Here is a 23,917-nt window from a genome sequence, read left to right as displayed (position 1 = left end):
AAGCTCTGCCCCCCTCCCCCCAAAAAACATGCTTCAAATCGCATTAAAACACATTTCAAAATTTCTAAATTTTCTTGCTGTGGATTTCACATCTGATGATGATTGCTTGTGTTGCAGTCGAAACGTCGTGAGAATTTTTATAGTTTGATATTTATTTTATTTTATTATTTCCCTTCTACGTGACTTTACCGAAAGAACCAAGAATATGAATCCCTGCAGTCACGAAAGCTTGAAATCAAAAATTCACTTTGTTAATTACAATAATTTCACAATTAGCTTGGCGCGTTGCTCGTCGGGCTGTTATTGAAGTGCGAACAACGGGGGCAAGTTGTCCCGCGACAATGTCTGACTTTAGAATGTCTACACAGCGACATCTATCGACTCGGAGGCGTTAACATTCGTGCTGATGGGTACGCACACGTGGCCACCACCAGTCCGCAGAGGTTCTTCATGTTGCAGGCAGACACGTGTTCGCTCTCCCGACGTCCCTTTCGCCTTCATCACTACGCGTTTGGCTCAGAGGCATGGGCAAGAAGCAGAAGGGCAAGCAGAACGAGGCGTAAGTAACGAGAGGCGTGAGGGAGGTCGAGTGTTGGGGGGGGGGAGCTGCTGCTGCTGGTACGAGATGGACACGCCGCTCGGATAGTCGCTCCGCCGGGCAGGGTGGCCCGAGGCCGGCGGCGTGAGGTCGAGCGAGGGTGGTGAGGCTGCGAGGGATGGTGTAGGCCCCTTGTACAAGCAATGTTTACGATGTTTCTTGTGTATCCTACGCACCCATTGTCTCTTATGTTCTCACGTAATGTTATGCGTGCCGTGTGTACCCCATTGTGTAACCTCTGAGTGTGTCGCATGTGCCACGTATGTAACACAAAGGGGGTATTTGTCCCCTGTGCTCTTAACGCGTCCTATGTGCTCTGTGGGATAGTGTGTTGTTCGTGTGCCCACAATGTCATACAATGCAAAAAATACACACATTTAAATTTGAGCCAAGCATCGTGATTGAGGGGTGTTATTATGCCGTAATAGCTACGATTTGGTATGTAGAATGTTGATTCATTAAATGCTGTACTTTACCCAATTTCGAGTTGCTTGTGGTTGCGTGTGTCATTGCCATAATGTTTTATGGTTTAGAAGGCAAGCAGGATTTGCGTTTCTCAAATTAAGATAAATACATCTGATTGTATTATTTGGGTCTTGCGGTAAAGTCACGGAGATAGAAAAATTCCCGCAGTCACGAAAGCTTGAAGTCAACATCTGAATGTGCCAAAGGAACTGATGGCCTTAATCTAAGTTGTCTTGTGGTTGTTGTTGTTTGACTTGCATCCCACTGGGATTTTTGCACACAGTGTTGGTGTACGGTGATTTTTCTGCAATATTTTGCCGTCTTTTCTTGGATTTTCTGTTTGCACATAGTCACATTCACTTTAAGATGTTTTCTTGTTCATGTTTTTGTTTGTTGCGGTTGCACCCGATTCAAGAGCCGAATGGCTCACAGGGCTACACCTAATAAATTAACTTTAAATTAACTTGAAACTTCATTGAAACCAAGTCTGGCTGTGACCACACACCGAGTTGACTTGCTCGTGGGTTTATTTTCATTGCGGTGTCCTCCCCAGTGAGCCCACGAGCGGTGGTGGTGTCTTGGCAGGTTTTCTAAGCCACCATGTGAGGTGGTAAACTAACTACGACTGTATGAATTTGTGTTTTTTTAAATCTTTTATATTAAGTTCGCTTGCTTGCTTGCGTGCTTGCTTGCGCGCTTACGACTGTGCAAATCTTTCGGTCGTTTTTTAACACACTTCCCGTGATCCAATCGAGCTGACATTTTCCACACAGACTCGTTGTGCGTGACAATTAATTTTCGTGAAAAATGTTTTCCAAAATTTTACACTGTTTAGGGAAAAAAAAAAATCAATATTTAATTACCAATTGCTTAATGCTGGCAGACAATCATCTGACCCATAGGTGGCAGCCATCTCAAGCCAGAGGACGAGAGGACTCTAGCCGCCACGCATATAAAGGATTTATAGTGAAAAACTTTGTTTTTACGGGTTAATTTTTTACGCATTTGAAGTTGGGTCCCATGCGCGTTTCCTACCTGGCCTCTAGGTTATTTTTTGGCTGGTCAGCATTCCGTTTACCGTAACACTGTACTGATATGTGCGTTACTTACCTGGGACAATTTGTTGTATAACGATCACCTGATTTTAGTGCGTTTTTGCATGCAGTGCTTCATTTAGAGAGCTTTTTATTTTTCACCTACGTGACTTTACCGAAAGAACCAAAGAGTATGGATTCTTGCAGTCACGAAAACTTCAAATCTAGAATAGAGAGCAGTGGCTCACCCACTGAGCTCTGAGCCGAGTTAAATTCCCGACCCATGGGCAATCATCAGTGGCGGATGATTTATGACCTGCCCAGCCCCCACATGTTTCACCAACCCGCACTCTGACCAGGGTGGTGAAGTATGGTCAAACAACCTGGTTAACTGTTTGAAGGTTGTACGCAGTAGTTATAAGTGTGATGTATGGTCAAACAAGGCCCATGACCGACCTTCTGTGAGGAGGCCTTCATCCAGCAGTGGCTTGGCAGAGGGCTTTAAATTACTCTATTTTTGTTTTCATATTCAAACGAGTCTGTGGGCTTCCCACCCATGCGAATGGCAGGGCTTGACTCGACTGAGTGAACTTACCCATTGACACCATGTGCATGTCAATCAAATTCTGGATGAGGCTCCCCCAATGTCTCTGCAGGTCATGGGAGTTGTTTGACCATACTTCACCGTGCTGGTCATGGGAGTTGTTTGACCATACTTCACCTTGCTGGTCATGGGAGTTGTTTGACCATACTTCACCGTGCTGGTCAGTGCAGGTTGGTGAAGGCGGTGTCGTGTGGTCGTTGGTTGGGGAGGGTGTGGGAGGGCATAGTAGTGCAGTACAATAATGGCATTTGCTGCAGTGCTCTCTGCAGCCCACCACACAGCCCCGCAGCAGCCTATAACACCTTTGAAGCATGGTGATCACTCCAATCACTGTCCAGCCTCCAGCCTGATTGGCATTCGAGATCTGTTGCATTCCGGGCGATTCCATCACAGGCGATCCTATACCAACGCCACCGTTAACTTACTCGCAGTACCCGTGAACCAGTGATTGCTTTGAGATAACCAACCGTCCGATAATTATCGATAGAGTATCGGCGATCGATCACACACACCACCACCACCATCAACCACTAGGCGCGAATGACGCAAGGGCTGGGGGGGGAGGCAATCGTCGAGTTTACGAACCCCACTCCGACCGTGATCGCGCCATTCCGACATTCGTGTTAAACTCCCGGGGCTCTCCGACATGGGCAAGAAGCTGAAAGGGAAGCAGAACGACGAGTGAGTGTACCCACGACGGGCACGGCTCGCCCTGTTGGTTGTCCGCAACACCCCGGGGTGGCCGCGAGCCCGAAGACGAAGGACGCGGGGGACCGGTCTCGACTAGCGGGGATGCCGTAAAAGGTGGAGGGCGGCCGGCCATACTCTAGGCTCTGCGACGATATAGGCCGCGGTGCGACGTGTGGCGTTATTAAAGGAGACGGTGTTTTATATTGTTAAGCTAGTGGGTGATTTAATTGAGCTTAATTGGTCACAAAATTAAAGGTGTTAGTGATTTGGGTACAGTGAGAGGTGTTTTGTGTTGTTTGTACAGCATAATGGGCCTGCTCATGTAATGTGCAGTGCGTGGGCTTTTAAGCCATATGGGTCTAAGGGCATTGTAGATGCTTCTCTTTGGTACGTGAACTATGGATTTAGTTACAGACTGGAGAATATGCTAATATTGGGAGTTTTTTTTTCTTGTGGCCGTTTGCGTCACATGTTTTATGTTATCTTTGTCATGTAAACCAATGTCAGCTGTGCTTTAAGGTGTTTTATTTCAGCAGGTTAAGGAAGTGTTTAAATGTAAAGTAAAAATGAATTATGCCAGTCCATTTCATTGTGTATACATAGACAAATAAGTGTCTATTTGAGTAAAAAGGGGTTGGATAACAGATTTAGACAATAAACGAAGATCTTTTTTATTAAAACGAGGACATGCAGTATACTGTAAATGTTTCGCCTCTCCAATAAATGCGTTTGGGATGGAGTGAATGGGAACGGGGCTATATTTGTGGAAATGTGGAAATAGGGAGTACATTCCCTTGATTCCAATGATAAACCAAGTGAAAGTAAATGCATATTTTGCTAAGACATGCAGAATAGAAGCCTTGTCTTTGACGATTTTTAAATATCAAACGGGTCAAGAGAGATGTAAACATATCATCACTCAGATATGTAAATTGTAATAATTGTCCGGGCACATACATTATTGTAAATTAGCAGAGTGACAAAATTGTTAGAATGTCTGAGCTTTTGACCACTTTCTAAACCATCACAGTGACACAAGGGCAGTGTTTGCACATTTTCTTGAAACGCCTACACGAATAGTTGTACAACTCACGTGTGTCCCTGTACCCCATGTTTAACCCCTTGTGTTCAGCGGTGGCAATGCCGACGACGTGGACATTGATGCGCTGGCGGAGGAGATTGAAGCGGCTGGCTCAGCTCCGGCTGCCAAGGGAGGTGGCGAGAAGAAGGGCAAGCGGAAGAAACAAAAAAATGAATTCTGGTGCCAAGTCCATTGCCACTCACCTGTACCCCAAACCCACGGGCCACTTGCCTGTACAAAACACATAGGCTGTGCAGTGTAAAACTACCCTTTCTGCATTGCAATCATAGTGCCAATCAGCTGATTCCATTGATCGCTAAACTTATTTCTTAAGCCATGCTGTAACAATTGTTTTACTGGCCTGGCTGTTTGAGTAAACCCAACGTGAGCCATATGTGTCAGTAACATCAGTGGTCTCTGTTCATTATTTATGTATTAGCTTTGGAACTTTTTTGTACCACTCTCATATTTGAATGTGTAGCATACATTTTTTCCCATTGTCCGCAATGAAAGGCTTAGCTCAATCATAGTGTATAGTTACATGTCACACATGGTTGACTAGGGTGTGTGTGTGTTTTACAGTGAGGATGACATCTTGAAAGAGCTGGAGGAGTTGTCTCTGGATAGTGAAGCTGTAAAGAAGGAGGTGGCCAAGCCTGTTGCAACAAGGGTATGAGAACTTTTACACTATGAGATCTCTTTTACCAGTGGCAAAATATAATGGTAGGTTTTTACCCTTTTAACTGGTACAAAACTGACACCTTTATTCAAGGCATCATGTTTGCAATGACCACAACACAAGTAGTCAATAAAGCAAACAAAAAGAAGCAACTCTGATAAGGATAATAATATGCACTGTCATTGAAGTTGATTGGCCCACACCCGAGACGGCTTTCTTTAGAGCCTAGTCCCCATTGGTGTAGGGCCAGATGACACCAGAAGGCGTACAACTCAAAAACAGTGCAATATCAGAGTATTGAGAGTTCGGGGTAAACATTTACACTATGAGATCTCTTTTACCAGTGGCAAAATATAATGGTAGGTTTTTACCCTTTTAACTGGTACAAAACTGACACCTTAATTCAAGGCATCATGTTTGCAATGACCACAACACAAGTAGTCAATAAAGCAAACAAAAAGAAGCAACTCTGATAAGGATAATAATATGCACTGTCATTGAAGTTGATTGGCCCACACCCGAGACGGCTTTCTTTAGAGCCTAGTCCCCATTGGTGTAGGGCCAGATGACACCAGAAGGCGTACAACTCAAAAACAGTGCAATATCAGAGTATTGAGAGTTCGGGGTAAACATTTACACTATGAGATCTCTTTTACCAGTGAGCAAAAATAGATACAGAGTTGCTTCTTTTTGTTTGCTTTATTGACTACTTGTGTTGTGGTCATTGCAAACATGATGCCTTGAATAAAGGTGTCAGTTTTGTACAAGTTAAAAGGGTAAAAACCTACCATTATATTTTGCCACTGGTAAAAGAGATCTCATAGTGTAAATGTTTACCCCGAACTCTCAATACTCTGATATTGCACTGTTTTTGAGTTGTACGCCTTCTGGTGTCATCTGGCCCTACACCAATGGGGACTAGGCTCTAAAGAAAGCCGTCTCGGGTGTGGGCCAATCAACTTCAATGACAGTGCATATTATTATCCTTATCAGAGTTGCTTCTTTTTGTTTGCTTTATTGACTACTTGTGTTGTGGTCATTGCAAACATGATGCCTTGAATAAAGGTGTCAGTTTTGTACAAGTTAAAAGGGTAAAAACCTACCATTATATTTTGCCACTGGTAAAAGAGATCTCATAGTGTAAATGTTTACCCCGAACTCTCAATACTCTGATATTGCACTGTTTTTGAGTTGTACGCCTTCTGGTGTCATCTGGCCCTACACCAATGGGGACTAGGCTCTAAAGAAAGCCGTCTCGGGTGTGGGCCAATCAACTTCAATGACAGTGCATATTATTATCCTTATCAGAGTTGCTTCTTTTTGTTTGCTTTATTGACTACTTGTGTTGTGGTCATTGCAAACATGATGCCTTGAATTAAGGTGTCAGTTTTGTACCAGTTAAAAGGGTAAAAACCTACCATTATATTTTGCCACTGGTAAAAGAGATCTCATAGTGTAAATGTTTACCCCGAACTCTCAATACTCTGATATTGCACTGTTTTTGAGTTGTACGCCTTCTGGTGTCATCTGGCCCTACACCAATGGGGACTAGGCTCTAAAGAAAGCCGTCTCGGGTGTGGGCCAATCAACTTCAATGACAGTGCATATTATTATCCTTATCAGAGTTGCTTCTTTTTGTTTGCTTTATTGACTACTTGTGTTGTGGTCATTGCAAACATGATGCCTTGAATAAAGGTGTCAGTTTTGTACCAGTTAAAAGGGTAAAAACCTACCATTATATATTGCCACTGGTAAAAGAGATCTCATAGTGTAAATGTTTACCCCGAACTCTCAATACTCTGATATTGCACTGTTTTTGAGTTGTACGCCTTCTGGTGTCATCTGGCCCTACACCAATGGGGACTAGGCTCTAAAGAAAGCCGTCTCGGGTGTGGGCCAATCAACTTCAATGACAGTGCATATTATTATCCTTATCAGAGTTGCTTCTTTTTGTTTGCTTTATTGACTACTTGTGTTGTGGTCATTGCAAACATGATGCCTTGAATAAAGGTGTCAGTTTTGTACCAGTTAAAAGGGTAAAAACCTACCATGGTATGAGAACTTGTTTTTTTAGTATAATATTTTAGCCTTAAATATATTGCGTTGCCAGGTGGTACAGAGTGTGATTGCTGTTTTAAAGCAGTGAAATTGTAATGCTGTCAATCCTGGGTTCAAATCCAGTGATTTGATGGTTGCTGATGTTGTAATTGGAACATTTAGTCTTGGAAAAACTAATTCTCATTATAAATATGACATGTTCTCACATTGTATCTATTTTTGCTCATTTGTGTCATCGTAAAATATTGTCTTTATTAATTATCAATTAATCTGTAACTGGAAGTTACATTGCATTGGCCTACATGTAATGCTGCCAATGAATGTGCTCCTAATGGTTTTAGGAGAGCGATGATGAGAGCCAAGGTGCTTCCAAGCAGGAAAAGGGAGCCAAAGGCAAGCAGCAGAAAGCAGGGAAAAAACCTGAGGAAGAAGTGATCACTCCGGAGGATGATGCAACGACGGCTGGGAAGAAGGGAAAGAAAAAGGGAAAACAAAAGCAGGAAGTGAATGAGGAGTCTGAAGAGGAACTGCTGCCTGCTGTTGGCAAGAAGAAAGGAAAGAAGGGGAAACAGCAACAACGAAAAGGCAGCGATGAATCTGATGAGGAGCAGGATCAAATAAATAAGCCTAGTGCCGATTCTGTGAAAGATGTGGATTCGGACCAAGAGGAACATGCAGCGGGTAAGAAGAAAAAAGGTGCGATTAAACCTACTGCGAGCAAGGAGGAACCTGGAGGAAAAGAGCCCATTCAGCCCCAAAAGGACATGGTGGAGCTGAGTGAAGGGGACTCAGAAGAGGAAGATGAAGGAATATCAAAGAAGGGGAAAAAGAAAAAGCCAAAGGAGGTGAAGGCTGAGAGTGATGATGAAGTTGTAGAGGAGGGAGAGAGGACTGTCAAGACCGCTGCCCAAAAACGAGCAGAGAAAAAGGAGCGTGAACGAAAAAAACGTGAAGAGGAGAAACTGAAGATTAAGCTCAAGAAAGATCAGGCCAAACCGAATGAGGGGGGGGAGAAGGTGGAGGACCAGGCCACCGCAGCACCTGCCAAAGCGCCAGAGAGCAAGGAGCCAAAAGCAGCAGCTGAAACTGCTGATGCTGAAGGTTTGTTATTTGAATTACTTTGTTATTGTTGTGCCATGTTTCTTTAATCGAGCTAAATATATAATAATGCAAGTTGAAGTTATAGTATTTATGAATTATCACATTTGTGTGATAATTGCAGTTTATCAAATAAAGCCTCGCTGTCAATAATCGTTTTCAGTAGTCTTGCGATATTGGCCAGTTACGTTGTAAAGAATGTCTAGATTTACGTGATTCAATAACCCTTGCAGAGCGTTGGGTTACAGGGTGCGGCACCATGCCTGGTTCAGCTTCGTTTACCATGACAAATTAACTCGTATCTAGTTTATGGGTGCTTCAAAAGCAAAGGAAGCCGTTTATATCTTCTTGGTTTTTTCGGTAAAGTCACGTAGAAGGGAAGTGACTTTACCGAAAAAACCAAGAAGATGAATCCCTGCAGTCACGAAAGCTTTAAATCGAAATTTAAGCCGTTTATACATTTTCATCTTATGTTAAATGTGTCCTTGCTCAATGCCCCTTCCATCACCTTTTGCTCTCCTTCAGTGGCAGCCGAGGAGGAGGAGGATGATGGTGCTGGGAAAAAGAAGAAAAAGGACAAGAAAAAGAAGACGGGTGAGAAGGGCGCCGGCGAGGAGAAGCCCGAGAAGAAAAAGGGAATCAGCAAGGCGACGGTGAAGGCCATGCAGGAGGTGCTGCAGCAGCGCCGCGAAGAGCAGGAGCGGGCCCAGCGCGAGGAGGAGGAGCGCATTCGACGCCTGGAAGAGGCGGAGGCGCTATGCCTGGAGCAGGTGGGCTTCCACGTCTCTCATGGGGCACAGTAGACCACAGTGGATGTTTCCCCGAGTTTACCTTTGATGAGCAGTGGGAGATATCTTTTGGAAACCTCTGTTCCATGCAAGCAATTGATATACCGGTAACTGAATTGATTACTGTTCCTGTTGCATTTTATTTTCTGAATTTGTTGACTAAATTAGCTGATTGAGGTAGCTGTTAATGTTTATAGCAAGCTTGACACCTCCCCCCCCTTCTCCCTCCACCCTTGCTCAGCACTTGGCATGTTGACACTAAACATCCAGCGAGGACAAGCAAATCCGGTCGTTGTGGATGCACGCTTGTGCCTGGCTAACATGGCGACCGTGGTGGTGGTTGCTCGTGTGCCTCGTTCGTTGGCGTCTGGGTCATTGCACCCTGGATGTAGGAACGGCTGGAGGCAGAGAAAAAAGAAAGGAAAAAACAGAAGGAGAAGGAGCGGAAGGAGCGTCTGAAGCAGGAGGGGAAGCTCATGTCCAACAAGCAGAAGCAGGACAAGGCACGTGCTGAGGCCATGCTGAAGGCCATCCAGGAGCAAGGTACCCGCAGCTGTCGTGTGAAAGAGGAATGGAGGAAATGTGGGAAATATTTATTTGGTGGCTGGATACAAATTTAATGTTGCATCGATTCATCAGCTAAAATGGATTCGTACATTCATAATAATAGTACACTTAAGAACTGATACATTTGATATGTTTTGCTGTATGTAATTGGTTCACCTGTACCCTGCAACCGCCAGAATAACTGAATTCACAAGATTAATGAAGTAATCGATTATTTAATTGACTTCTGACTCCCACTTAATTACATGCCCACTGCTAATCCGATTTGCTTAAAATTGATGATTATATTCTTGCCTCCTGGTAACTTCTTCAGGGAATTTGCCACAACACGGTGTTGGCTGTAAAAGTGGGTATTGAAGAGAACCTACAATGTAATTCGTAAAAGATTGCCATTGTGTGCATGTGTTTGGATGAAATGGAGCGTACTGACCTAGAGTGCCGGTGATGATTAATATTTCTGGCCCCGTGGATTCGCCTGTGTCAGGATTTGAGATTCCGTCGAAGGAAGCTGGGCTGAAGAAGCGGCCGGTGTATGATGACCGGCGCAAGAAGCAGAAGCAGCTGGCGCAGGACAGCAAGGCAGCCGATGGCACGGCAGTAACAGGTGCCAACTGAGCCCCAAGCACTCTCATCGACGCTCATCACTGTTTCTTACACTGCTTTTTAATTTGCTGGTGGTGGGGAAATACATTTTTGAATGTCGTCAGTTGTGATTCCACCCATTGACGTTTTCGATTTTGGATTGCAGAAGTGATGGAAGTTGATGAAGCTTCGACTCCCGTTGAAGAAGCACCTGTGGAGTCGCCTGTAGAAGAACCAACAGGTGCGGATCATACAATGGACAAAGCTGGGGAACTCAGTCTCACAAGCAAACCTTGCCTTCACATCGTTAATTACCTAAATCTACAGTTCTCTTTCTGTCCACCTCAAAAATGAAAAGCTGCGAGAAGCCATTCTCCCCCAAGACCAAATCTTTGGATCTGTTTTATTGAAGTTGCTGGTTACGTACGTAAAATAATGGGCGGTGGATGACCCCTTGTTCACAGCAACGGAAGAGGTCGTACCGGAAGAGCAGGACGATGAGCTTGATGACTGGGAGATGATGGCGAACGATACGAAAGACGAACCTGAAGGTAAGTGCAGTCAGTGTCCGCGACTCCGAAATAATTTGGTGTGATGGTTGGCTCTCAGTTCCTTGTGTTTGTGCTGCAAACCAACGTGCTATGATGAGTCGTCCCTTGAAAAAGAGCTGTATAGATCAACGGACTTTGCTCGGGTTATAAACATCTGACTTGTGACTACCCAGATGGACAAAGAGCTCAAAAATAAATAAAAATACAAATCGTGAATAAAAGTAGGTTGTAATATTTAAATAGTGTAATATGTTGCTGTTTGTGTCTATGACCAAATTGCCTAAAATGTCCCCAATCTTGTGAGATCTTGGAAGCTTAAGGTTGAGCCTGGATAGTGCTGGTGATGACTTTGCATCGCAGATGTTATAGGCTGCTGTGTTGTGGGCAGCAGATGGCTATACGACCAACATATATTGTTCCTATGTCTTTGCTTCCCACCTTCATAAAACTGCCCCGATCAGCGTGGTTCAAGCGTGGTGCAAATAAACACGATCATCCGCACAGCATGGGGAGGCCCTCATCCAGCCTTTGATTAAAAAATGTCTGTACGTGTACACATCTTTTAATCGTAAAGGAAGCTGTCTGTACCAGGAATCCATGTGACGTGCATCATGTCGCCTTGTCCAGACGGCCCACGACCACCGGAGAAGGTGCACATCGAGGTGAAAGGCGGCGAATCGGCGGTGGACGGGCATCCCGAGGAGGCAGCAGAGAGGGAGACGGAGAGCGGCAGCGAAGTAGACAGCGCCGACGACAGCAAGGACGACGACGACGACGATGAAGATGATGACGACGAGAGCGAGTCCGAGTCGGAGTCCGAGTCGGACACCGACGACAGGACGAAGGAGCAAAAGATTTACGACAACGCGAAGAAGAGGATAGAGGTCGGTGCTGTGCGACCACAGCGCATGCTTCTATACGACTTTTTTTACGTGCATGAATGATGCGTGTGGCACGTGGATTGGCATGAATAGATGTCTCCGTTTTTGCTAATGTTCACCAAATGCATTTACGATGTTCTTTTTTAGAAACGTCGAGCAGACAACTTGACCCAAGTGACATTGGATAGGCTGCGAGCACCGGTGATTTGCGTGCTGGGTCACGTAGACACGGGCAAAACCAAAATCCTCGACAAGGTACCAACCGCAGAGCTGTGCTTTGCCGACAACTGACTGTGGTTGCCGGATATATCTGAGATTTCTTCTGCTGAGTTGTAAGAGTGTAGGGATTGACACGTTCTAGGTGGTGGAGGTGCGCTCATGTATTTGTGTTGTCTTGTCACGCCTGTCGGAGCTCAGCTACGGCACACGCACGTGCAGGATGGGGAGGCGGGTGGCATCACGCAGCAGATCGGAGCTACCAACGTGCCGCTCGATGCCATCAAGGAGCAGACCAAGATGATCAAAGAAGTGAGGGCTCTGTTGCATGTTTTAAGGCCATGCTGCAAGATTACCTATGCCATAATTGTGGATGCTGTAACTAAGCTTTGTTATGTCCATACATCTGTGGTAGGAATTTGTGAAACTTTTTAATTTGTTTTTAAGCACTGTATTGGTTTGGCTTGTTTCATGCAAATAATGTTTGTTTTTGCTCCATAGGAGTTTGCACACTTCCAACTTGCAATGTCCTGTAACTGTCGTCCCTGCCGATTGTTTTGGCTGGTCGTCCTTGTCAAGCAGCTGTTTAGTTCAGTTTGGCCCTCCTGCCACCTGAAATAAAGTTAGATTCTGCATCTAGCACCTTAAACGGTGGACAACTGTGAATTGGTTAACTGATGAGATTTTCGTATTTGTGTGTTGGCCATCTCTCTCCCTTTCTCTCGCTGTCTCAGTTTGACCGGGATGCCATCAAGCTGCCTGGCATGCTCATCATCGACACACCTGGTCACGAGTCATTCAGGTAACTTCTTGTGCTCAACATGGTGCTGACCAGCTACAGCATTTATCATGAAAACTTTGTGGTGGACATTTTTGCACATAATCTTTGTGGCTTTCCGAATTTTTTTCCTCGCATGTCATTCAACATTGATAAAACCTGATGTAAATATATTGATAGATCATAACTGATGGTGCTAAGAGTAAAAGACGTATTGTGCTCACATTTTCCCCTATATCACGCATTGTGCTATCTGTGCTGTGTTGCAAATTGCATTGTGTGTGCAGTGGCTATGGAGTGGTTGCTACGCGCTGTTCTGCTGCGCACTGCGCTGTGAAACCCACCAACCTGAGTTGTATTCCAAGGCCAAGGCTAACATCGCCAACCTAGCTGAATCAAGTATTATTAAACAACCACTCATCCAGCAGTGGAATGACATTGGTCTGCACTGTACCGTGTGTTGTGGTGGCGCCCGTGACAATTCAGCAACCTGCGCAACCGTGGGAGCTCTCTGTGCGACATCGCCATCCTCGTGGTGGACGTCATGCACGGCCTGGAGCCACAGACCATCGAGTCCATCAACCTACTCAAGACCAAGAAGTGTCCGTTCATTGTGGCCCTCAACAAGGTGCATTGGGGTGTGGGACATTTAGCTGTTGGGCTCGCTCAGCAGGGCCGGAGATAGGCATAAATGCTGGTGGAAGAAATAAACAATAGATTTAACTTGTTATTTACTTTTTTATTCTTGTCTATCTTATATATGATTTTGTGTTTCAGTAGGTCCTTGCCTGTCAATTAGAAATTGATGCGTAACCTTAAATGCTGTACTGTTGATTGACGAGTATTTGTTCGCGTTTTAGGGCCTCTGTTTCGCTTGTGCTGTAAAACTGCTGATGTAAAGATTATTATTCATATTTTTTCATGTAATTAACTTCTCAATGCAGGGCAGTGTTGTCTCAGTTGTTACACTACTACACTGAATCCTGTGGGTTGACAAAGGCAGAAAAAATAATTATTATACTTGTTAATATCCAAAGTCTTGGTTTCGTGGCTTCACGTGTGTGGTTTGTTTTTGTGTTGCTGTTGCCACTGCTGTGTGTGTGTGTGCAGATCGACCGGCTGTACGACTGGAAACGTGGGCCAGACTCCGACGTTGTCTTCACCATCAAGAAGCAGAAGAAGAACACTAAAGATGAATTTGATGTGCGCGTCAAGTCCATCATCGCGCAGTTTGCCGAGCAGGTGAGCAGCGGCCGGATAGTTCGCGACGCGCGAGGCCGCACGTTGAGACGCTCTGTTCACTTGATGTTTCTAGATTTGAAGCTTTCGTGACTGCAAGGATTCATATTCTTAGGTTTTTTCGATAAAGTCACGTAGGTAAAACATTTTAAAAAAAAACATTAAAAAAACATGAAAAAAAAAGTTTTCAAATCTTTGTTGCGGGAGGATAGCACACACTAGCATTTGAATTTATATGTTTATTTGTTGTGGTTATCACATTGGCTGAATGTTTTCTTCTTACCATCACTTTGGAGGAAATGATATGTGAATGGATTTTTTTTATTAACGCCCTCCCTCACATGGCTGTGAAATGGCTCAGGGAGCTGGCAGTGCAGAAAGTGGATTGCGAGCCCTTCTCATCGGTGTAGTTTTATTTGTTATCCACTGGAATGTGTGTGGCCTTGCTGTGATTAATAAGTTTCCTCCCAAATGCAAAACACTTGAAAATAAAAATTGGCCAAATGCAACCTTCCTGAAAATGAGTATAGCGACTCATTGATGCTTTATGGATAAATAACATAATTCACATGTCTACTCGTGTTGTATTCCTGCATGTAGCACATGGAGAACCACTGTGAGCTACGAAAATTAATTGGAGCATTCCACCACACATCAACTGAAGCCACTTGCATTGACTTATCCATCCCAATCCATCCGGCCGTACGTGGGAAATCTCACCCGTGCAAAGTCACCCAGTCAGCGACGCGTGTTTAGCGACTCGCGGTTCGTTTCCCCTTGCGTCCGCGTTGTCCTGCGGGCAGGGCCTGAATGCGGCGCTGTTCTACGAGAACAAGGACACGCGCACGTACCTGTCGATGGTGCCCACGTCGGCCCACACGGGCGACGGCATGGGCAACCTCATCGCCCTCGTCGTGGAGCTCACGCAGACGCTGCTCGCCAAGCGGGTGGCCTACTCGCCTGAGCTCTCGGCACAAGTCATGGAGGTGAGCCCCCCCCCTCCCCTTCCTTCCCCCAGTGCTGAACTTGATGCTCAGGGCACCTCCCTTTCCCACCCATTGGTGGGCTAGCATCCTCAAGCAGCTCGTGAGAAACCATATGTATACGCCTCTGACTTTGTAATGTTCTGGAATTCATGTGTTCCTCTTTTTACCAATGTGCCTGAATAAAAAAAAAATGTATTCATGCGTGTTACCTGTAATGGCATATGGATCAGAAAATTGGACATTGACAAAGAAAATGGAACACACAAGCTCTGAGAGATGCATGTTTGGAATTGCATTAAGAAACTACACGTGTATTGTTCACTGTCTATTCTGGTGTCGCTCATTTCAGTGAGATGGGACCCAAACAAATCTATTGTAAATACCGTACGTGTAGCTTGGCTGTCAGAAATAAGTTTGCAGTTTAATTTCGAAGAGATAGTTTTTGAAGTTGCAGGAGTGCCTCAGTTGATGTTATTTCTAGTGTCACTTCTGTACTTTGGTCTCTTACTCACAAATACATTCTAGCTAAGAGGCAGGTGAGCTTGCCTGGTTATAAATACAGTTTATAGTGTTGATGGTGATGTTAAAATTATACATTTATTGTATGTAAACAAATGACAATAGATAAGGCCTGAGATGTATTGAATAGCTTCACACAAGAATGCTGTCTGTAGGCCTCTCCACACAAACACAGCTGGATTTAAACACAGAACTGTCATTAATTGACCATGGTGGCTTTTATGTTTTATTTTATGCATTAAAATATAACACGTGGAAAAATCCCTTGAGATGGAATGTCTCATTTGCAAGCGTGTCAATTGACACATGCATAGTAAACCCGGAATGACACGTATACACACACACATTTAAAATGTGACTTATAGAATAAATCTCACACTCGGTCAACCACATAAATAATTACATAAACTATTTTATGGTGTGCACACTTTTCATATTTAATGTACTGTAGCTATCACAGTTACACATTTTGTACAATTGTGTTTTAATTAAAGATTATAAATTAGTTGACTGGTGCATACATTGGCGTGTCTGGGAGATCATTCCATGTGACTTATAGTCCCTTTGCCCTCCCCCCTCTCGCTGTGCAGGTGAAGTCTCTCCCTGGGTTGGGCACGACCATTGATGTGGTGCTCACCAATGGAATACTTCGCGAGGGAGAGACCATTGTGCTGGCAGGGGTGGAAGGCCCCATCGTGACGCAGATCCGGGGTTTGCTCATGCCGCAGCCACTCAAGGAACTCCGCGTAAAAGTGAGCGCCGCATGTCATTCGACCGATCTGATGTTGCACTCATCCTGGACAGCAGGGGGACAGCAGTGTGGTGACACTTGTGCCTCGCAGCAGGAAGTTGATCACAATAATCTCTTCATAAAGCGCCTTTTCATATTTAAGTATCCCAAAGCACTATACATAGAAATACAATTACACTCACAAGAATAGATACAATATAAGCAAAGTAGAAATATGATAATAACAATGTCAATCACTACTCTTGAACTTACAATAAAATGAAGAACTATGATAAAAGTGAAAAATAATTGCAGAGTAATCCAATGGGACAACAAAATTGTTTTTTTTTATTTTAGTGACGAGGAAGGCCTGTACGAATAGGTGAGTTTTAAGGTCCTGGGTTCGATTCCTGCCTTGGGTGCCTTTGTGTAGAGTTTGTATGTTCTCCCCCTTTTTTACAGAGGTTTCTTTATTTTGACATGCATGGATTCCTTACCAATTGCTAACATGCATTTTATCTCCGGAAATATTTAACTGACAGGACAGTAGCTGTTGGGACAAAACGTGTTTTATATATATTTGCAAAATAGTTTTTTTTTGCGCTGGTTTGTGTTGCTAATTTTAGGCAACCCTTTGATTAATTTGGCTGGTTTTCAGTCGGGCAAGTCAATTAGCAACATAACTTGATATTACAGCTTTGTTTATATTGGATCACCTTTGAGAGTTATCTGACCTCCCTACATATAGGCAGACGGGCAGATAATGCATCAACGGTTTCAGCCTTAACTGTAAAGCGTTAATAACAGTCACATGTTATACCCATCAAGGCTATATCAATACACGCTGTGCAATCGTCTATGCAGAATCAATACGAGAAGTTCAAGGAGGTGGTGGCGGCGCAGGGTGTGAAGATCATCGCCAAGGACCTGGAGAAGGCGCTCGCTGGGCTGCCGCTGCTGGTGGCATGTCACGACGACGAGGTCCCCGTGCTCCGGGTGCGTGTCTTCTTTGTTTGAGGCCGTGTGTGTGTGTGTCTTTGTGTCTTTGTGTTAGCACAGTAGGGTGCACAGCTGGTGCATCCGCCAGTCATCTCAGTCAGTCAACCACTTGGGTCTGTCCCGTGACCTTGTCAGCGATCCTTCGACACTTCACATGGCCTCAAAGTGCACCTGGCCTGGCACAGGCATTGTGGTGACGTCACCGCCACTCAGTGGTGAATGGCGTGTGTTGTGTTGTTGTTGTGTCTTTGTGTGTGGAGCGGTAGCGTAGTGGTGAGCGTACTGCTGCACTACGAACCCAGCGACTCAAACTCGATTCCCGCTCATGGCCAATAATAGCAGTGGCAAATATTTGAACCGGTCCTCGGCCGCTCCTAGGTAGACTCAGGCTTAAATGAGTACTGGGTGCGAAGTGTTAAATAGCAGCACTGGGGAGACAAAGGCGGTTCGATATGGTGTTCACCACCCACGTCCCCGTGATCTGTGCCAGCCTTCGTAGTTGCTTCCTATAGCAGCACATGCCCCAATGGGTTGTTATAAGAGCTTGGTAAAAGAAACGAGATGGCAGGGAATTCAAAAGCCTGCAGTGAGGTGAGTGGGTGTGGTGAGTGGGTGAGTTTGTGTTGTAGCGACCTGCAGTGTAACAGTTCAACCCAGGGTGGGTGAGATGAAACAGCCTGGCAGACCGAGTCTTCGCCATGAGTGGAGTGAATTTGATGGGAACACGGTAAACTGTAACAGCTGTGCGTGATGCCTCTGTCCCCTCTGCACCGTAGGACGAGATGGAGAATGAGCTGAAGCAGACGCTGAGCGCCATCAAGCTGGAGGAGCGCGGCGTTTACGTGCAGGCGTCCACGCTGGGCTCGCTGGAGGCGCTGCTGGAGTTTCTGCGCACGTCCATCATCCCCGTGAGTCCCGCACGATTTCTACCACTCGGCACGCTGCAGAAAAATATGAAACTAAAGCTGTGCCGTTGTGAGCCTGTCAACCCGGGGCCTTGATATGTTCAGAGCGAGAGTGGATAGTTCTTTTATTTAAAAAAATATATACATTTGTTGTTATTGCTATATTGGGATATATTAGTTAATTTCACGGGAAGTTTTATCGCAAGTGTTTTACAGTTAATAAAAAGTACAAGAAATATAAAACTACAACTGGAAAGAAAGTGTAAAAGCCTTACCACCACATGCATATGGAATACCCATTGCTGATGTGTGATAGCGATGTTTAGCACATTCTCACAATAAACTCTAAATTGTGGTGTTTCGATTTTTTGTGTACTTAAATGTTTATTTTTACAAATATCTTCTCTTTTTTGACAGTACTCCGGAATTAACATTGGCCCGGTTCATAAGCGAGACATCATGAAAGCATCCATCATGCTGGAACATGACAGCCAGTAAGTGCGGCGACTCCTGACGCGCTTGCCTGCCGTGACCACCTGAATGTGATATTGTGGTTGTTGTTCTGCATCTACATCAGCCGTACGAAAGAAGAACAAGAAGTGTGGCTCGATCCTGCAGTTCTGTGCAACTGGTATCAACTGACATCATTGGTGATAGTTTCTGCTATAAAGTTCGAGCAGTCAACGCAACTTTGGCCAGGATTACTTAAGGGAAATATGCAACCCAAAAATAATTGGATTTTATTTCGTAGTTTGGTTGTGAAACCCTGGCTATCTCACATGGGCTTGCAACTTTCTTCATAAGACAAGAGAGATTAAAAGTTATGGCGAGGCACAGAGTTTGATTATAGCTGCATTGGCTGAATAAAATATATTGGATTGTCACAGAGATGTTGCTGGGGTTCTATAATGGCCAACATCATCATAATTCAAAGTTGTGTTTGGACAGTCCAGAAATCTGCCCAATTATCAAGCTACAAGATAAGAGCTCTTTGTTTTTTGGGTGTACCTTTCTAAGGTTATTTTAGCTTCGTGTTTATGATTTGTTATTGACCCAGCCTTCCAGTAACGTTCACAGAAGTCTCAAATAACTTTTCGATATCAATCAAAAAAGTTACTCTTTGCATGCACAAATGGTTAAGGGTGCAGCAGTCGGCATACTGCACTCTGAACATGTCACCTGAGTTTGATTCCCAGCCATCGCTAACATCAGTGGTGACATACCTAATCTGGTCCTCGGCTGTCCGCACCCTTCACCAACCCACACAGATTTGTGTGATCCTCTTTCGTATGGTGTGATTAAATATGCTCAACCCACATGATTGACATAGCATCACGATGCTTTTATCCACTAAAATGGATTCACAAAGCTGAATAAAATGACAAAGTACTGCAGCTCCCCCATAGGGTTGATGGTGACATTGCTGCAACGTCGATTGCTCTTGCTGCGACATGCGTTGCCGTTCCGGTTGTCATTGCCATCGTGGCTGCTGTCGGCGTGGTGCAGGTATGCCGTCATCCTGGCGTTCGACGTGAAGGTGGAACGCGAGGCCCAGGACATGGCCGAAAGCCTGGGAGTGAAGATCTTCAGCGCCGACATCATCTACCACCTCTTCGACGCTTTCACCAAGTACCGAGCCGACCTCAAGCGGCGCAAGCAGGAAGAGTTCAGGTACGGCCGAGCCCTCGGCTCATTCAGAATCTGAATGTTTATTTACACTGGAGGAATCCGATGAGCTATAAAGCTCTTTATCACAGACTTACAGTCGGGGCACGGGGTGAGAACGTTTCAACAACAAACAGAACAAAAACACGATGAGGAGTGCAAAGTACAGGAAAGGGAAACAAATCACCCAAAAGCATGCAAATACAACTCAACCATCCCCATCCTACCAGGCAAAGCCCACTGGAATGTTTAACAAATATTTGGTTGTTTTAGGTCCTGGGGGCAATTTGTTGTTATTGGTGAATTGCTCTTGGCTAATGCAAAGCAAAGCAGTTGAAGTTGTGTGTGTGTTTTTTATGACCATTTCACAGGGGTGTAATGATTGTTACGATTCAGGCACACCTGAAGTCAATTACACTTGCAATTGTGTAATTAGTAAAGCATTACAATCGCAAACGCAATTGTAGTTTCAGCTTACAGTGCTAATGAAATTGTAATTATAATTGACTCCTAGTCTCGATTCAGTTTTCATTTAATTAGGTGCAGCCCTGTGAACCATGCGGCTCTTGACTCTGGTGCAACCGCAACAAACAAAAACATGAACAAAGAACATCTTAAAGTGACGACGCGCAACAGAAAAATATTAATATAATTGATTGTTGGTATACGCACGCACACACGATGCTATGCGTGAATTGTCAGTTTCAGAATTTGTATTTAATGAATCGTTACAGTGCCCTAATTTACTGTCGTCCAGTCCTGGCTGCGGTGTCTGTTAAACTAAGAACTGCATGTCATTCATTGTCCTTGTTGAAGCGAGAGTGACTCGTCTAATAACGCCGTCTGTCTGTTCGTGTGGGGCTGCCGCAGGCACATAGCGGTGTTCCCGTGCAAGCTGCGCATCCTGCCGCAGTTCATCTTCAACAGCCGCGACCCCATCGTGTGCGGAGTCAATATAGAGGCCGGCATTCTCAAGAACGGCACCCCCATATGCGTCCCCTCCAAGGGGGTGAGTACGGCCGCTATACAGACACAAAGCAGGAGAGTAGGACCGCGTGAAATCGCTTGCTGCTTACACAGATCCCTCTTAACGGCGCGTGTGTGTGTGCTCATGCATCGCAGTTTGTGGATGTGGGAGTGGTGACGAGCCTGGAAATCAACCACAAGGCAGTTGATGTGGCTCGCAAGGGCCAAGAGGTGTGCATCAAGATTGAGCCCGTGCCAGGGGAGGCCCCCAAGATGTTCGGTCGCCACTTTGAGGCCTCGGACTTCCTCGTGAGCAAGGTGAACGGCGCACGGACGGCAGACGGTTTATTCTCAGTGCGGCACGTGTCCTTGCAATAAAAGCATGGATAGAATCTCAGGAGGCGGGGAACAGTGGCGCAGTGATTAGCGCACCATGCTATAACCCGAGCAATCCAAATTGGATTCCCAGCCACAGCTGTTATCAGTGGCGAATGATATCTAAACCGGTCCTGCCTCTCCCCCCCCATGCTTCACCAATCCACACTAACCAGCATGTTGAGGAATGGTAACAAAAATCCCCGTGAATTACACAGCATGCAGACCTCCTTCAGCTAGGAGTGGTCAAAGGGCTGTAAGTAATTGGATCATTGAAATGCCAAATAGTGCGATTATTTTTAAGCATCGGTGAGTGTATTGTGCAATGCTTAACAAATATTTGGTTGATGTACAGTACCCTGATCGATGGCCTCTTTTCTCTTCCGCGTTGCAGATCAGCCGAGCATCCATCGACGCGCTCAAAGATTGGTTCCGGGATGAGATGTCCAAGACAGACTGGCAGCTCATTGTGGAACTCAAAAAGACCTTCGAGATCTTATGACACCCGTAAGATCGAGGTGGCGTCAGCACGACACGTCAAAGAAAATCCACCCGGAAACTTTGTCCGTGTTCGTCGTCGTTCGAAGGACACGGAGCGCCGCACCCTCCCTCCCCCGGCCACGGAGATGAAGGGTGTGCGACTTGTGAGAGCTTTTGCGCAAGGTTGCTTTGGTGATGCCCGAAGGATTCGATAAAAATTGATCACATGTAGGTAGGTATTGGATTTTTAGGGCAGATTGGTTGTCTCTCCAAGGTTGCCCCTCCAAGGTTGCCCCCACAGTAGTTTGCTGCATTTGTTTGCAACGTCAATCTGTTTATTTAATTTCAAAAGAATAAAAAGCAAAAGATACAAAAATTGTGCGAAAGCATTTTGGCTTGCTTTGTAACTGGGCACACCGTTGAAAAAAGGGTAATTTGCATTTTTCTAAATTTCGATTTTGCTGCCGATTTTATAATGAAATCCAACATTTCTCAAACTTTGTATACAAAGTTGATGTGCGCAGCTGCTTGCGTACACGGTTAAGGGGCGTGTTAGACGCTAACATGTCTGGTTTAACATCGTCGCCATAGTCTCCGTCATCCGGTGGCAACTGCCGCCAGCGCGAGCGCCCTGTCGCGTCCGCAATACAGCGGCGAGCCTGCGAGATTGAATTTTTCCTTCTGAACAGGCGATTCCATCAAGCGATTGCATGTGTGCGGGCATGTCCCCTCTGCTCCAGTGTTCCCTGCCGTGCACTGTGGGGAAAAAGGAATTCTGATGCTGTGGTGCACTTTGCCTTGATCCTTCACGGGAGATTTCCGAAAGACGCTGCTGTCTGCCCTGCTGTAAAGTAAAACGCGTTGGCGGTGTCCCTGAGGCACCACCGCCGCCTATTGTTATTCCCTGGTAAGACAGCGCCATCGTCCTGCCTGGAGCAGTCACCGCCAGCAGAAGCCCATGCACATTCTACCACGAAGATGAGCTTCAGCGACAATGCACCTTGGAACTATGCATTACGCTGCAGTTTCCAAAACACCGCTGCATTTGGCCCGCGATGTCTACATTTCCACATTTATCGATCTTCTCCATTGAAATGCAAAGTCGGCGCATGCGCTACGATTGGCAAACGCATCCCACGCGATGTAGAGGAGTAACGGGTTCAAATTAAAATAATTCTTTTCAGCCACACTCTTAATTCACTACTCGATTTATAAAGCCTTCACATGCCATATCGATCATCGGAGGGGGGTGGGGGGTGATGGTAAGGAAGGTGGCAGGACCCGTTCGGATATCGCTTGCTACTTATCTTAGAAATGGCAGGGAATCGAATTTGTGATCGGGTTCGTAGTGTAATGCACTAAATAGATTAATGCAAACGCCTCCGCCCACCCCCAATCTGACTTGAAAACTGCCCCCCTCTAAATCTAAACACAAGATCACGCCTGCATAAATGATATCCAGTTGGCGCTCACTTTCATCACGTGAGACACGTTTACAAAATCATCGGACACGTTGCAGTATCTGAGGAGTTTTGTATTTGAATGGAGAAAATTGGTATCAGGTGGAGAGACTGATTGGTGGGTCACGAAGATCGGAACACCGTGTATAATGCCATTGTCAGGTGGCATTCTTCTTAACCTTTGGGCTTGAAAGTAACATATCTGGGTTCTGCTCAGTCCCTGGATTACCATTCCTTTTTGCCAAAAGAGAATACATTCTTAAATAAAAGATCGTGCTTATGTATTTGCCATCTTGGTAACTTTCTGCTTTTTAAGGAAGTGGGTCAGTCTTGTACAGATGTAAGCAAGTGGAAGTCACAAGAACGGCATGTCAACCGCCACTGCTGAAAATTACACCAGAATCCCACACGAAGCTCAGTGACCAATCGAAAAATACCCACCCATCGCTCGCCCGAACAATGCATCTTGCAGCAGACGGCTGTCAACTGGTGTCGGGAGATGATAGCTCATTTCCAACGGCTGAATTGCACGTTGTGAAATCACGAGTGTTAATAAAGGGGAGTACAAACTGAATTATAGATACTGGGAGAGGATGGCTTTTGGCAGGGAGCCTGAAACAGAACCGAGGACGTGTTTTACTGCTGACCATAAACGCGTGTGCAACACAATCGCTCACCATTTGCCTGGTGAGGTCAAAAAACATTAAAGAGGTATTCTGCTTAAATATGCTTGGGACACTGATTATCTCCTCTTCAGGGTTCTCAACCATCCTTGGAAATTCTGCATTCCCCCGGTGGGGGCGACTTTATTGGTAGGACAACCACTGGATAACGTGGGTTGCTTCGTGCAAGTGAAAAACACGGATCTTCAAAACGGTGGAGTAAGTTTCTGCTGTGTACAAGAATGAACCAGCAGGCTTACA

At 45.2% G+C, this 23,917-nt stretch overlaps 1 protein-coding gene across 3 annotated transcripts; it reads left to right on the top strand.

Moving 5' to 3' along the window:
- Positions 1–387: 387 nt before the first annotated feature.
- EIF5B (eukaryotic translation initiation factor 5B) lies at positions 388–23,283 on the top strand. 3 transcript variants are annotated; one of them, XM_078601188.1, is made up of 24 exons: positions 388–559; positions 4,524–4,652; positions 5,055–5,142; positions 7,551–8,310; positions 8,833–9,077; positions 9,488–9,638; positions 10,147–10,266; positions 10,411–10,485; positions 10,709–10,795; positions 11,423–11,679; positions 11,824–11,931; positions 12,094–12,204; positions 12,627–12,694; positions 13,157–13,298; positions 13,781–13,912; positions 14,713–14,895; positions 16,005–16,166; positions 17,009–17,140; positions 17,920–18,051; positions 18,466–18,542; positions 19,555–19,719; positions 20,584–20,722; positions 20,836–20,997; positions 21,449–23,283. In XM_078601188.1, exons 1-24 carry the CDS (start codon positions 525–527, stop codon positions 21,554–21,556), a joined length of 3,768 nt encoding a protein of 1,255 aa, XP_078457314.1. In that variant the 5' UTR covers positions 388–524; the 3' UTR covers positions 21,557–23,283. The 3 variants fall into 3 exon arrangements, with proteins under 3 accessions (XP_078457314.1, XP_078457316.1, XP_078457313.1); XM_078601190.1 differs by lacking the exon at positions 388–559 and adding an exon at positions 3,078–3,382 and having other exon boundaries at positions 10,414–10,485; XM_078601187.1 differs by lacking the exon at positions 388–559 and adding an exon at positions 3,078–3,382.
- Positions 23,284–23,917: the final 634 nt, after the last annotated feature.

This window comes from Lampetra planeri, chromosome 15, assembly GCF_965212315.1.
Source record: "Lampetra planeri chromosome 15, kcLamPlan1.2.h2, whole genome shotgun sequence".
Classification (NCBI taxonomy): Eukaryota; Metazoa; Chordata; class Hyperoartia; order Petromyzontiformes; family Petromyzontidae; genus Lampetra; species Lampetra planeri.
The sequence above is the reverse complement of the archived record's forward strand: the minus strand, read 5'-3'. Positions and strand labels throughout refer to the sequence as shown.

Coding starts and splice junctions, on each gene's coding strand:
- EIF5B (XM_078601188.1), top strand. CDS start 525: ATGGGCAAGAAGCAGAAGGGCAAGCAGAACGAGGC. Junction 9,639..10,146: donor GAAGGCCATCCAGGAGCAAG/GTACCCGCAGCT, acceptor CGCCTGTGTCAG/GATTTGAGATTCCGTCGAAG. Junction 12,205..12,626: donor AGACCAAGATGATCAAAGAA/GTGAGGGCTCTG, acceptor TCGCTGTCTCAG/TTTGACCGGGATGCCATCAA.